This window comes from Mchenga conophoros, linkage group LG12, assembly GCF_057382185.1.
Source record: "Mchenga conophoros isolate Kocher_MC1m ecotype Shallow Benthic linkage group LG12, M_conophoros_male_GT1.1, whole genome shotgun sequence".
Lineage (NCBI taxonomy): Eukaryota > Metazoa > Chordata > Actinopteri > Cichliformes > Cichlidae > Mchenga > Mchenga conophoros.
Window position 1 is genome coordinate 14,308,998 of NC_140537.1, and position 15,698 is coordinate 14,324,695.

The 15,698-nt window shown below is 38.4% G+C and overlaps 1 protein-coding gene across 1 annotated transcript; it reads right to left on the reverse strand.

Annotated features, from left to right (window-relative positions):
• Nucleotides 1-2,892: 2,892 nt before the first annotated feature.
• On the reverse strand, nucleotides 2,893-15,373 carry tmc1 (transmembrane channel-like 1). The gene is made up of 19 exons (XM_085293104.1): nucleotides 15,318-15,373; nucleotides 12,320-12,791; nucleotides 12,042-12,230; nucleotides 11,858-11,948; nucleotides 11,689-11,770; nucleotides 11,410-11,516; nucleotides 11,214-11,312; nucleotides 10,978-11,120; nucleotides 10,747-10,891; nucleotides 10,455-10,649; nucleotides 8,927-9,106; nucleotides 8,701-8,853; nucleotides 8,016-8,144; nucleotides 7,834-7,901; nucleotides 7,448-7,687; nucleotides 7,242-7,367; nucleotides 7,040-7,118; nucleotides 6,433-6,559; nucleotides 2,893-3,784 (listed from the first exon to the last, which is right to left on the reverse strand). Exons 1-19 carry the CDS (start codon nucleotides 15,352-15,354, stop codon nucleotides 3,591-3,593), a joined length of 2,856 nt encoding a protein of 951 aa, XP_085149230.1. The 5' UTR covers nucleotides 15,355-15,373; the 3' UTR covers nucleotides 2,893-3,590.
• Nucleotides 15,374-15,698: the final 325 nt, after the last annotated feature.

Below are 15,698 nucleotides of genomic sequence, written 5' to 3' on the forward strand. Positions count from 1 at the left end.
TATTTTTTAGTTCTCCCAGTTTAGGTGTTTTCAGTTATTTGTTATGCCCCACTGTCTGTTTGCCACTACACCTCTGTTAATAAACTCAACGGCATCTCATCCACTGCATGCATCTTGGGTCCTTCTTCTAACTCCACACGGCTCGCCTCGGCAGCCGTGACAGGTTGCACCATCTTGCTGGAAAAACTCAGGGAACGTGCCAGCTTCAGTGAATAAAGAGGGAAACACATCATCATGTAGCAATTTCAAGTATCCAGTGGCCGTGAGGTTTCCATTGATGAAGAATGGACCCACTATCGTTGTACCCCATATACCACACCAAACCATCACTTCTGTTATTCCAACAGTCTTGGAGGGATCGATCCAATGTGGGTTAGCGAGTGCTACGCTGTGGGCTCTTGCTGAAAGAAGCTAGGACAGCCACTGATGTTTCTTCATTAGTGACAGTTTTCTTGCATCCACATTTTGGCAAATCCAACACTAAACCAGTTTCACGAAACTTAGCAAGAAGTTTGCTAACTGTAGCATGGGAGATGGGTGGTCTCGTAGGGTGTCTTGCATTGAAATCTGCTGCAATGACCCGGTTACTGTATTCACCAGATATCAACACGATTTCGATTCGCTCCTCACGTGTTAACCTCTTTGACATGTCAATGGCTGTGAACAAAGAGAAACTTGTAAATAACTCATGAAAGAATAAAGTTACATTGAAACCAAGCACACCATTGTTTTTCTTGTGATATTACCAATAAGTTTGATGTGTCACATGGTCCTCTTCCTATTGAAAAAACAAAAGTTGCATCCAAAATGGCCGACTTCTAAATGGCCATCATGGTCACCACCCATCGTGAGGAGTTTGCCCCCTCACATATACTAATGTGCCACAAACAGGACTTTAATATCACCAACCATTCACATTTTATTACGGTGTATCCATATAAATGGCCCACCCTGTAGAATAATAAGAGAAGGTGATAGCTGCTGTCATTTCTTCTGTTAAAGTGAAACAAAACTGCAAATAAATTCAGTTTAAATTAACAGGAAGCAGCAATTTTTGATTGGTCAAATTCATTCAGTGTTTTGACAAGTTGTTTGTGATAAAACTGCCTGGAAGAATTCCTTAAACTAACACAGCTGAATGCTGCTAAACATGAGGTTGTCCACTGGACGGACAGACAGATAGAGATAGATAGCCTAGATTTGATACATATGGATAAAACTTAAATCAAGAAATGTTTCACCATTTTGTAAAGGTCTCTGCAAAGCACAATTCTCCACAATTACAGGTATATGTAACCGGGTTCAGGTTCTGCGGCAGCATCTACAAGTAAAGAACTGCCCAAGCTCAAAGTCCAGGCTATCACCCAAAGCAATCATAGAATAGATCATTTAATTAAATGCTCCAAAAGGCACTGATACCAAAAACACAGTCAGCAGGTCCATTTAGTGAAGCTGAAGTGAGCTTCCACTTCCTGTGTAAACATTTCTGTACATATGCTTATTTCTAGTGAAATGCTGCTCATTATCAGGGCCCGACTTTGTTTAAAAGGCTGGTCTCAAGTAGCTCCTTTAAGAAGTGCAGTTTTTGGCACTTGAGCATTGCCTGTGCTTGGTCTCAACAATTTCACATGTTTCTGTGAAGCATGTTGAGTCTTCTGTGAAAACTCAGGCAGGGCTAGAGAGACAACCGTACTGACCTTTGCTCTCAAACCCAAAACTGGACACCCTCCAAGGAATCAAATCAGTGCTTATACTACCACAATGCCTCACTTCTTCCTTCTCTGTTATTAGTGAATAAAAGATGCCCATTGCAATCACCTGACGTTGAGATATCCGGTAATGTGCAACCTGTCATGGCTCAGTTTTCTGCCACATTGAAGAGAGGGACACCAGAAGAGAGGGACACTGGGGGACAGAGCCAAAACACAACTCCAGAAGGAGGGTGAAACAGGGGTCATCAGAGGACTGAAATTACCTGGACAAATAGAGTGTGGGGCAGATTATGACTGAGTCTTGGTGTACAGAGAGGATGCAGATTCTTTATTGCTTATCAAAGTTGCGTCAGCTTTCACTAAATATTGTGATTGACAGCCCCTTGGCTGCCGGTGAAAGAACAAAGCATAGAGACTTACTCAATTCTCAGGATCTCAAATAACTGCAGAATTAATACTTAATGCTTACTCGCCATGAATTGATCATGAGCATCAGTAGAAGTGGATTTGACTGACACTGAAGGTCTGTCGCATTATGCGCTTGCTAGCCTGTTGTCATAAATAATGTAGAAACAACAGTTATTCCTCAGCAGCCACCTGGAAATTGTACAGATCTAAAACTTCATCAAATCAAATCTGCACAAAACTGAGATGAAAGAAGTGTAAATATAGACTGTCATGTTACTAAAGTTCAATTAATGTTAGTTTTGGCTAACGGTGTTACGTCATTGATTTAAATGTCAGGTTGACTGACAGGACTGTTCAGTGTCCAGCAAGTGCAGAGTGCAATTAGCTGTAGGGACACTTGATAAGGCCGCTCATTTATCAGATGATACGAGTCAGATATCTCTGCTACATGATGCGGGTCAAATCTGAATTTTTGGCACAGTTTTGTTCATTTTGCTTTGGCAAAAATTAATAACCTGGCTTCTGATGTGGCACTTAAAACTCATGGATTGTATCATATTTACCACATGTAGATAAAAAATTAGAGTCAAGCTGAGCATCTAGTCCAGCAAGAGGTGAATGATTCATTTAAACCTTGGTAGTTAGGTTAAATGGCCTCCGTGTCTAATGAATTGTTTAATACTTTGGCCCGGTCACAGTTCTAAGAAACTACCAGGCTGGTTACTTTGAAGGCTGAAGAAGTGAAGGAAGACCCCATTATATTTTGGTGTCATAGCACCAGTAAAGGGTTGAGTTTTATTCATATATGTCCAAATGAGGCATTGCTGGATTCCACAGTTCAAGATCATTTCAAAGCAAGACATCTGAAATTGTATTTTTTTTAAAAAGGCTTAAGAGGGTTTTTTTCACAATCTAGTTTTCCCCCACATTCAATATAATCAATCCAGAGGAATACAGTCAAATTTGGCTTAACCTGCAACACAGAAAGTACGGTTTTATCTTGACCGATCAAAAAAAAAAAGCTAGGTTACTGGACTCTGGAGCCATTCTTAGGAAATACAGATATTTATATTCTTAGAAATACAGATGAAATACAGATATTTGCGGTATTTGAAATTTCCAGGCTAAAAACATGGTTCTACACATCATAGAGAAGTGGACTGTTAACCTTGTTGGAAGTCTGCAGATCCAGAGGGTGCTTTTAGTTGGTTAATAGCTTTAAGACAAGGACTACATGAGAACTTTAATGTAAAATTAAAAAGAAAACAAAGCACTGATTTTGTTAACATATATTTAGTAAACAAAGGAGTGACAGTACAGTTCATCTATCTTTTCATCATATACACAGACTGTAAAGGAGAAAAAAAACGTATTCATAAGAAGCGATTAATGTGCACTAACTACTATCAGTCCAGCATGAATTTCTCAGTAAAGTGCTTTATTTTCCCATATTTGTTTTGTGTTGTTGTGTCAGTGTCTCTGCAGGCTCGGCACCCTGTACATCCTGGGCTCAGTTTGCCGAGCAAAACCAGGCAGGTATCCAGAAGGCCCGTGGTTGCCACGGTCGTGGGTCCTTGAGCCTGAGTCTCTGCTGGACGGCATCTGGCTTCCTCTGCCGCCAACAGGAGGAGGGTTCTGACCGCTGACGTGGATATCTGTATCATCTGCAATCAAAATAAGAGGAATCTATGATTTCAGGTGTGGGGACAAAACAATGACACTGCTAACCGCCATCAACACAGAGTATAATCCAGTGGGGAAAATAACATTTGACAGTTCACACTGTAAACCTTTACTGCTAATATTACGAAGACTAATACTGCTTCTGTGTTCCAGATTAATCTCTATTCTTGAAAAAAAAATCTCATTAGCTAATTCAGCAAAAGTTGTCATGCTATGTAAAATCTAAATAAAAACAGACTGCAATGATTTGCAAGCTCACTCAACTTTACAAATCATATTTTATTCACAATAGAAGAAAGAAAATATATCATATGTTTAAACTGAGAAGATGTACAATTTTAAGAAAAATACTGACTTATTTTGAATTTATGATAGGAAAATATCTCAGAAGGTTAACATGCAATAGGTCAGTAACATTGATTGGGTTCTTTCTAAGAGTGTCTTGGAGAGGTAGAGTTTCTCAGAAGCAAAGATAAGCAGAGGCTCATCCATCTGCAAAAAACTTGTGTTTCCAAATTTGTCGCATGAAACTGCAAGCACTTTTCATGTGTATCTTTTACTGTTTAGAAGCAACGTCAACCTCTATTATGTATGCAACAGAAAATAGGATAAATGTAGATATATCTATATGTTATATATACTATATAAATAGAGTTATAGTTTGTATTCACATCTACTGACATTATTTTATCATTATTTTAATATAACACAAGGTTCAGTTAGCTTTGCACAAAAAAATAGAAACCTCCTCCAAAGAGCTGCTTTTCACTTTCTTGGTTTGACTATATTTCAGAGCCAGTACTTTTTTACTTTTACTTGAATAAATTAGTTGAATTAGTACTTCAGTTTTTCTGGAGTATTTTTAACAGTAGTATTTGTACTTCTACTTAAGCACAGAATGTCTGTACTTTTGCCAACACTCCTGAGCACCTACAAATGGACATTAAAGCACATGCAAAGAAGACATGCTGTCTTCTCTGGGTCAACACTCATTCAAAACCAACTGAGCCAAAGTGGAAAACAGCATTATGCTTAGATGAATTGAAATTTCAAACTCTTTTTGGAAAACATGGATGCTATAGCCTCTGCAAAGGCAAGTTTAGACCTTTGAGGGTTCTCCAGCACCCCCAAATTTAGAGCACTGGAAATTCAGAGCACCCCTAAAAGTAACTAAAATAATAATTGTGATGACAGCATATCTTAGTACTCTTCATTCATCCTCATTATCTTCAGATGTTATATTTTCCTAAGTTTTCTATTGACAGAAGTACAGGATAGAATGAAAACAGGTTTAATATCCAGTGTTGTTGATGTCATGATGTTACAGCGCGCTCCTACAGAGGTGTTGATGCTTCAGCAGTGTGGCTTGTCATCAATACACTAAATAAGTCTTAATATTGGTATAAACTGATGTGGATCAGTTTATGTCTTTCATTCACATTTAACTTTTCGGTGACGGCACAAAGACTGAGAGAAGAGGATAGAGAGGGCTGATGACAGCAAAGAGAGAGAGAGAGAGAGCAAAAAGAGGCAGGTCAAAGAGAACATGTGGTCAAATTTATCAAAAATGATAAAGGCGCAACTTCTGTTTTACCCATAGTCAATAATGATAATTTCACAGCTGTGTGTTGTACTGTTGTCCATTGTGGATCCCTTACTTGCTCTTATAATAATTATTATGAGATTATATTTTTGGTATTTTCTAGTTAAGTGTAGAGGGTGGAAAGAGCGAGAGACAAGACAGAGATTCTAAAAAGAGTATATTGGTATGAATGGCAGCATTTTACAGGATTAACTCCACTCTAAACATGGCAGGATGACTCCCACTACATTGATGTGATGGAATACAAATATGTTATCCACTCGTGAAATTGGGGTACATGTTGCTCTGTGCTGAGGTTGCATACAAAGGGAGTATTCATATGAATTCAAAAACTTTAATATAAAACAACTATTACAGTTTGCTTCATGTACAAGTCTATGGAGTGGCAGGGTGATTTTCCAGTGTCTATACTGAATAATGCTACTTTAAGTGCTTGATGATTTGGTGGACTGCCTCTATGTAATTAGAGACTGACATAATGTTGTGCATGTTTTTCATCTTACTTCTTAAACTCCTTTAATAACTGAGCCTTTGCCGCAGGTTTGATCACTTTAAGGCTCCATTTTAAAATGGGTGGATTAGACTGAAATCTCTGATTATTCACTCTGAATTATTCTGAAACACTACAATAGATCATCCAACTAATTGGGTAACTTGGGGTTGAAAAGGTGAAAAGGGTTGTAAACAGCATAAAAGAAGAGGGGACGTGCCCCTGCCCCAAGGTTTTTGAGATGTGTTGCTGTCATCAAATTCAAAATAAGCTGATATTTTTCTCAAATGGTAAAAAGTAAATAAATACATTTTTTTTTAAATCCAGTATTTGATATTAATATAACACTGATGGTGCTGTTAATATTTCTCTTTCATTTTACAGCATCCCAACTTTTACTTTTATGTTTGTTAATTTCACAACAAAGTCAAATTTCCTAAAACAATAAGATGAATCTTGAAGTTGTGAATTATCTTAAATCATCTTAAATCTTCAGGTTTACCTTCTTTATTAATATTTGAAATCAAAAGACTCACCTTCTTGATCCTGTACTGAAGCATTGTTGTTCCTTTGTTGCTCTTGTGCAGTCTTTCTGGCCTCCTCCAAATCCATTTGAGCTTTCAGTGCTGCTCGTTTGTTCTTCCTCTTGTTCTCCTCATTTTGCTTAAAAAAAATCACCAAGAGACAAAAACAAAACAAAAACAAAAGATACCCACACGTGTTATTTTTCAGATCACTCAGAGCAAGCACGTACATTTACCCAGCATCTCTTCTGCAGATTTGTTATTGGTGGAACCTGTAGTGGGTTTTTGGATAGATCTGAACTGTCAGGCTTTGCTGCTCTCTGCTGGAGAGATAACACTAATACAATTGCGTGACAGCAGTCATGCATCACAGTGGCCTCGGGCGGTCTCTTTGTGAACTTCAGTGCTGTTTGAAAGCATACCAACTGCTAAAATTAACTATGAAAACAAACCTAGAGAACATCCAACTTAGATACATGAAATTTCTTGGGATATTTTTTACTCTCAAAACTCGTCACTTGATTCTGAATGCTATTCAGGTGCAATTTCTGGTCAGAGAAACCACAAAACAGCTACAGCAGTACGTGCTACATTAGAGGAAAAGCAAAACTGAAATTACCATTTGTAGCTTTTTCTTCAGCTCCACATTTGCTTCTCTGTAGCTTTTGGATGTAGATTGCAAGTAATAAATGGCCAGTCTGAAAGATAAAATAACACATGATTACCACCAAAGTTCTTACCACTTTAACACTGAAAGAAAATGATGACAGCATTGTGAAATATACTTATTTATGGATTTACATAGTCTGCTGTTAACTCACACCATAAGAAGTATGAAGGGTAGCACCAATCCAGGGTTAGAGGCATAGCTGAAAACTTTGCTAAACCATGGAGGAAAGTCAGACTCCAGAGTCTCGTGGATCACATCAAACATGCGGTTCTTACCACTGTCAAAAAGATGGTAGTGGTTATAAAAACCCAAGTCATTTTTATTTTAAAGCTAGATACCCTGAACTAGTGTCATTACCTGAAAGGTCCACAGTCAAATGAAGGGGGAATGGAGACAATGGTGTAGATGGCAGGCAGTGTGGACAGAAAGAGGATGACCAGCAACATGGCCATGTAGAAGTTGTTGGAACCAGAGGCTTTGAAGACCCTTTCTTGTGGCACATTACAGCACATAACAGCCCAGCACTGCAGGTACATGGAGACATGGAGCCGGATGACGTTTAAGGCAGGCAGACAGGGCGCATAGAAGGAACCCATCCTGAAAGCAAAGATTAGAAAAAGCAGGACAGATGCTGAGCTAGTAAGAGGCTTTTATCAATATGAAAACCATGATGAACCTAGCTGAAAGTAAAACACCATCCTGAAATAAGAATCTTCTGAGTGAAACAATTGCTGCTTTCCTACCATATCATTCCTTGATTGAAGATCAGGCCCAAAACGTTCCCACTGACGTCAAACTCAGAGTAGGATGGCTTTTACAAATGAGAAATTAAAGGCAACTATTACTTTTGCCACACTTTTTTTTTCTCCAAAGAGTGACATTTTTAAATTCGAGTAACAAATAAGTGATAGAAAAGATGACTCACAAAGCCAGCCTCTAGGTCCCAACACCAGCAGTAGTTGAGAAAACGAACAAGAACTGCTCTCAGGAAATCACCAATCAGCAGTGTGATGTAAGTTGTCATTGTGTCAGATATGATCAAGCGAACAAACTCCTACAAATTAAGAAATCATTTAGCATTAATTTCTCATCAACATCAAAATTAACATCATCACCCACTCTGAAAACAACAGTTTTATTTCAACATAAAAGCCCCTGAACATTTGTAATGTTTATCGCTTTTAACAATAAGATCAGAGTATGTTTCCTTAGTTAATGCAACAGAAATCCATTAATACAAAGTTAACTAAAGTACAAACTGCAACTACAATGTTTACTTTGATTTTCAACTAAAGCATTATAATAATGGGGGAAATAATTATTTGAATTTGTAAGTTAGTTCATTTCAGCTCAGAAGTATTAATTTATTTGCATGTCACTGAGTGAAATAATGATTTGACCTCCAAACAAAACATGGCTAAATACTTCATGGCCTCGTCCAGTGGCCCCTCATTGCAGTTAAATTATTTTACCCACTATATTCATGTGATTGTTTCATATTGTCATTAATTTTATCATTTCCTTATTTATTGGTATCCACAGCCTAATGCCATAACAACAATTACATCACTTAGTTACATAATAGTACAGACGCACACATGCACACTGACCTGGCCTACCATTGTCTCCCAGCAAGGCCCTCTGGGCACATCAGCAGGGTGGATTGTGACGGGTGGAGCAGTACTGTTTTCTAAAACGGTGCCATTGTAAAGACTGGCCTCCCACATGGTTATATTAAACTTCACTACCTTTTCCTCTTTCCTCTGAGACAAACACTTTGGATTAATCATCCTATAAAATTACAATCTCATAAATCGATACACAATGACTTCTCACTTTAAGGTTGATCTCATCCATGAGTGCAATAATGAAGGTGTAGAGATTTCCCAAGAAGAGGGCAAAGATGCGACCGAGCTGCCACTGCAGGGCAACCCGCGGGTGGTAGTTCTCCAGGGTGCTGATTACATCAAACAGCATCGGACAGAACATCCCCAGTAATGACATGACCATGTTCACCTGAGAAATACATCAGAAAACTAATGTAATTACTCTGAGGACAACTTGGGAGTGCATGGGTTTTTTATTTAGTGTGTAACTTTGTATAACGCCTTACAAAAATGACATTTGATGCAACTGAATAGCTGGTGGCTGTGATCGCTGTAAATCTGGGCAGAATATTACCATTGACATGAACGGTGTGCACTCCTGTGAAAACTAAGTACATGCCATGATTGCAGAGTTGTAGCTCATAGGCAGGTCTTTAGCTTTCAGACAGATTTTCAGACAGATGTCCTTTGATGAACATTTGACTCTAGAATACTTTAGTATGCATTTATTCAGTTCAATATCTGCAAGGTCCTAGTTCCTGTGGCTGTGAAATAACCCTAAATCATCAGCCCTCCACTACCATGCTTAATAGTTGGTATGAGGCAGTTTTGCTGATATTCTGTGTTTGGTTTTTACTGTGTTTTTCACAAACATGGTGCTAATGGCGAAACATCTCCACTTTGGTCTTGTCAGTTAAGAGGACATTGGTCCAGATGTCTTGTGGTTTTTTCAGGTGAAATTTACAAACGTAAACTGTGTTGCTGTCTTCAACATGGTCTACATAAAGTCTTGTGAAAACTTTATTTTTCACATGACTCAAAATGTCAGTTTAAAATTTCTTCCCCAGTGTAATTCACAGAGCAAACTGAGAATATTTTAACAACTCACCTCAAACAGCTTTATGTAGAACACGTGGTATGTGCTACAGCTAACGAACTTCAACATTTAGATCTGGGTCTAGGTGAGTTTGCTCAGGTATGGAACTTGTTACTTATCTGCTTCATCATCAGCCAATATTTAAGAAACATCTCCAACATCCAGTCAGATTACGCGTTTCTCCTGACTGCTAAGCAGGCTTCTTTATGCTCTCCTGTAAACTTTAAAGTCTAACGCCTTTATTTCGATGCTTTCCAGTGTCCCCCAGTTCCCATAGAGAAGTTCACTTCTCAGATTTACTTACCCGTCACAGTCAAACTGGTCCATTCCTCCAGAAATACTCACAGCACTCTCACCTGCTCTCACCTTGTGTAAAGAATCTTATCTGGACTCACCCACCACACCCCCTCTCCAAATGACCTGATCACTTTCCCAAAATGCTCCTTAGTGACTATGTTAAACTATAAAACTCCTTTCTTTGGGTTTGGATTGCACTTTTTATTGTCACTATTTTGGCCTTGGACAAGAACTGCAGGACAAATTCTAAATATTATTTAATTAAACCTCAGCAAGTTTTGCTTGCAGCCAAAATTATTCATAAACTTCCTTTTGTAAATGTTATTTCTCATTAATTCCCCCTCTCTCTTTCTCTCATGTCTACCTCATTCCTTTCCCACCACGTGTGATTCTCCAGTCCATCTAAGGCAAATTTCTGAGAACGCCGCACTACAAAGTAGATGAGGTATCCACTTCCTGCTAAGCAGCACAAGACCAGGAAGTTGGCCAGCACACGCAAGAATCGAGTCAGATGGATGTTGTCATCCTTGTGGCTCTCTTGCTCCTCTAAGATTGCCTCCTATAGTGGTAGAAGAAGTGGTAGAGTGTAATGTACTGTATGATACTTGGCTTGCATTAATCAGCATACTGGAAAGCAGACAGTGAGCTGCACTAACCTTGAAGCTGGTGGTGATGGAAGCAAACTTATTGTCTGCTGTTTCAGCATTTCCTATCAGGTAGTCCCAGCTGGTGAACATTTTCCAGCTGAAATTGAAGCTGTTATCATCGCCGACCCCTGATTCATTTGCATTACGTGCCATCCTTTAATTTAAAAGTAAGTACATGATTCACTAAAACACTGTGGATAGAATAGATTTGTCTTTTGTATATAGACATAGCAAACATACGTTCTGATGACCACCATGTAGCTATAGGCCACTGTACCGACACCAACCAGGAAGTAAGACAGAGGCATGCGAAACTTGAGCCAGCCCACCGTACGTTGATTGTTGTAGTAGCCATAGAAGAGGACTGAGTACTGTGCGTAACCCTGTGGATACAATACTTTAATTGGGGGTGACTATTTATTACTACATCAGAGGAGAAATTGCCAACAAAGACAAATAAAATAATACCCACTGACCCCAAAGTCCCAAAGAACAGCAAAGTCCATCGCACTGGCCTCCTCAGCTCTGGGGACAGTCTTTCTTGGCATGCTCCCATAAGGTCGCCCCATTAATGCCTGTAAGCAAAATGCACAGAGAAGGATTACATCGTTTTTGGGGGGAAATGCAAAAGACATAATTCAGGTGCGGTGCATGAAAAAAAAGACAGCATACCTCCGGTACCATAACCAGGCCAAAGGTCAGACCAAACAAGATCATATTGATGCCATACATCCACCTCAGAAAGATAAAGTATGAGGCAACTGAGGAGCCAAAATGACCTGCAGAGCAGAGTACAAAATAACATATGAACAAATGAATATGTGCATCTGCTATAAAACCACAATGTAAGCTATCCTGCTTCTCACAGAAAAGATAAGGCCTTGGAAATTAGAAATGATATATGCGACTATTGAGCAGCCCTTTGTATTTAAAAAATAAAAGCACACCTACTTTCAATCTCCTTTATTTTCATCTCCCATGGGATGCATGCAGTTTTGAAGTTTTCAAAGTCCCGTTGGAATTTCATCCATTTCTAATGATATGAATAATTTTTTTAATGAATCATGTATTTGTTTATGTTATTTAATGATTACATAAAGAAGTAAAAGTAAGTCCTCACCTTGGTCATCAGGACTTTGTATGCATAGAGCTTCCTGCCTTTTCCCTTTCCCAAGGCACCTTCATATTTTTCCACAAACTCCTGAGACTCCCTGAAATAAAAAAGCAAATATTAGAGTTCAAAATACTTCTGGTATTTTGAATTACAGCAGAACAAATCAGAATGATTTATCCATATGAAGTACCTTAAAGTGACAAGTTTCTTTTTCATTGGCCAGGGTTTTCCCCTTAGACTTTGGATCAGTTTCTTCCTCTCATCCACTGCCTCCTTCAGCTTCTCCAGCTCCTCTGGAGAGAGACACTCCGGCCTCACCACATCCTTGTCATTGTCCTCTTCTTCATCATCATCCTCTTCGCTTGTCTCTGGCTCTGAACTGAAGCATTAATGTCTTTTAGGGCCCTTTTTTTGTCTAACTGACAGAGTTTTCCATAGATAAGGTGAAATTATAAGATGATACACTACCTTGTTTCAGCCTTCTTGTGCTTTTTTTTTTTTATGTCCCGGGCTTTTTCCTTTACCAGCTGTTTACCTCCATCTTCTTTCTTCTCTCCCTTTTTGGTACTTCCCTGTTTCTTTTTTCCCTTATCAACATTTTCATCAACTTCTCGCACTTCCTCCTTCTCCATTCTGCGTGTTTTTTCATTTCTGATATCCTTTCTTGCTTTTGTTCCCTTGCCACCTGTCAGTTGAGCTTCTTCCTCTTCGTTGTTCTCTCTTCTGCTTGTTTCTTGTTTACTCTTAGCTCTTTTTCGCTTGCTTCTTTCTCTTTTCTCAGATACGGCCTGTAAATCCTCTTCCCCTTCTCCCGCTCTTGTTCCTCCTTTTCTTCTCTCATTTCTCCTCTTCTTTTTCTGCCTGTCACCATCTCTTCTTTTTGTTCTGTGTGTTTTACTCTCATGTTCCTCTTGCAAGGACAAATCTGCATCTTGTTCACCTGCAGTTGACATTTAAACATTACTTTTTGTTAACTTCTTACTATTTATACTCACATAACACTGTCAATCTGTCAGTACTGTTGCTTTCTTTTCACTGCGATGCTCACAGAAAGTTATCTTTTGATACTGTGAAGTTGGCTCGTGCTAAATTAAATAGTTTCCTTTCCTCTCTCATGCTATCACATGTTTTAAGGCATGATAGTACTGTGATGACTGAGGAAAATCAAAAGAACTTCAAATGATTTTCAAAGTGTGTTGGTGGCAACAGTAATGGAGCATCTGTGTGAAGAAACGAAACACGAGCATGGAATTATTTTTCTGCCAAAAGTCAAACATAAATAAAGTCTAATAAAGTTTTTTTGTTTTGTTTTGTTTTTTCTAGTAATTTTGCTTATTTAAAGTATTTTTAATAAACAAGCTGAAGACTAACCTTCATCTGCATAAGTACCTGCAAAATCCAGTCCAGTGTGAACAATGGGAGACAGATATTTTATCAATGAAAATTAATTAAAGAATTGAGTATACCTTGTTTTTTTCATCTTAGCCATAATAACTGCATTTGCCTCATAATCGTTTTATCTTATGCTTCATTTTTAAATTCGATAATCTGTGGTATCATGTCTTTTAAAAATTATGTTCTCACACAAACTAAACTTTGTTTTAATCATCAGGGCAAGTTTGATATGAGCACACTACAAATAGATGAGTGTTCATCACATTGGAACCCATTAAGTCTTTGCAATTTTCATGACCTTGAGGCTCCCCTCTATTTTCTGTTACCAGAGTCCCAGCTTAATACAGTCAGTGGCTACTTCATTAGTTACACTTGTTCAGCTGTCTTTTAAAATCAATATTTAATCAGCAAATCATATGGCACCAACTCAATGCATTTAGACGCATAGACGAGGTCAAGATGACCTGCTGAAGCTTAAACTGAGCATCAGAATGGGGAAGAAAGCTGCTCTAAGTGACTTTGAATGTGTCATCGTCATTGGTGCCAGATGGTCTGAGTGTTTCAGAGATGCTTTAGTGTTTACAGAGAATGGTTTGAAAATGTCCAGTGAGCAGCAGTTCTCAAGGCTTTTTCTCTGGGTGATTTCTGCTGTGATGTTTGGATTGTAGAGTCAAAATTTCTGATTCCAGTAGGATAAGTTTCCATAAAATGTCCATTGAGTATATATGAATTTAAAAATTAAGACTGTAGTTTAGTTGTATGGGAGCATATTTGTAGCAAAGAATGTGCCTTTTAAAGTGATGCCTTTAATTTAAGGGTCCACAGAAAAGACAAACTTAGGTCTTAGACAACTTTTTTAAGTTACTCAGCATGAGTGATGATCATAATTAGATTACTGGAAAGTTTAAGATCTCCTGGTTAAAAACTGACAAATGTGTGTCATTATTGATCATGTTAAGTCCTAATTGATACAGTATAATGATTTTTAAAGTGCAGATTTAGTATAAAGTACATATTGCAAACACAGAAACTACAAAAATAATAAGAAAGGAAAGATTTGCTGAAAGCAAGACATGTAGGCTTCCTGCTATTTCACAGACCAGATGTTGTTTTAAGAGCTTTTTTAGGTTTGCAGCGAGATGAGTAGTATTAATTCTTTCTCTTTCTGAATATTGTATTCCATGATATAAAACATTTTTAACATTATCGTGCTGTGTTTTTCCTGCAACTTTACATTTGTTATTTTTAAGATAAATACATCTGACTTCTCTACAACATAACTAAACCTTTTAGATAACCTCTTTATAAATCCAGCCCTTCTGTTTTTTTTTTTTTTTTCACATCTCCAATACCACAGTGAACCCTTTCACTGGTGGAGCTTAACCTACCTCATTATGCACCTCGAACTATTGTGCACTAAAGGGGGATGAAGAGGAAAACAAAGAGGACCACTGACAGACTGAACAGATATTTATGTAGTCGGCCTTTTGATGTGTGTCCTTAGTGTAACCGGAGTGGCCATCACATGGGTCATTATGGCTGGGTGCAGCAGAAGGGCACAAAAGAGGCAAACAATGGCTTAATGAAGGGAGACGGGATGACTAAGCCCACAAGGATGGGGGAGACAGCCAAGGGCAAGAGGCCAGCTCCCAAATATGCAGCAAAGTGAACAGGAGGCAAGAACTGGGTGATTAAACATCTTTGTGCTGGGCAATAGCTGGCGTTTTAATGATTTTATTAATTAGAGGCAGACATCAAGTAACTGTACTTCATCTTACTGAACATTAACCTCAATAAATTAGGATGTTTTGTCAGAAAAATACACTCAAATCAGTTATCATAGCTACAACTACCACAAAGACCAAAAGCTCTTCCTCTATTTAACTAATGAGTATTTACCAATATCAACATTTTCCCTAATAAACATGTTGATATTTGTGTAGAAATTAGATTTTTTTTCCAGTAAAGGCCTGTAAATCTAATCGACTTGTATCATCCCAGCCACAAAGAATTAATGTGTTGCCGTCATAAAAACTCTGAAGAATATGTAAAAGCATGCTAATGGGCTTACTGTCATTCTCAGAGGTGATCAGACTGTCCCGAGGCATCTTCCTCTCATGGTCCTGGAAGAATTTCTCCACCATCCAGAGGTCATGTAAGCTAGAAAAAGAGTAAAGCTACAGTGTTTCAGTGGTCTTACGCTGGTCTCCCTCCTTTTACATCTTCTGCATCTCAGGTGAGGATGCAACTTATCCAAATGTGTGTGGGGGTGGGGGTGAGTGTTTAGGGCTGGTACATGATGAGTAATTCGCATGAGAAGTTTACTTTTTCCTCGCCACCCACTGACCCGAAACAGGGACATTGATAGCCTGGAAACCCTAGAGCCACACAATTTCACTAGCAATCAATTATTCAAAACAGTTATGACTTTCTTTATGTGGCTGTGTGTGAA

Excerpts from the sequence above, each read along its gene's own strand:
- tmc1 (XM_085293104.1), bottom strand. The coding sequence starts at position 15,354 with ATGCCTCGGGACAGTCTGATCACCTCTGAGAATGACA. Across the intron at positions 12,792-15,317 it reads GATCACCTCTGAGAATGACA|GTGAACAAGATGCAGATTTG; the intron begins GTAAGCCCATTA and ends TGTCAACTGCAG. Across the intron at positions 6,560-7,039 it reads TGAAGAAAAAGCTACAAATG|CAAAATGAGGAGAACAAGAG; the intron begins GTAATTTCAGTT and ends ATTTTTTTTAAG.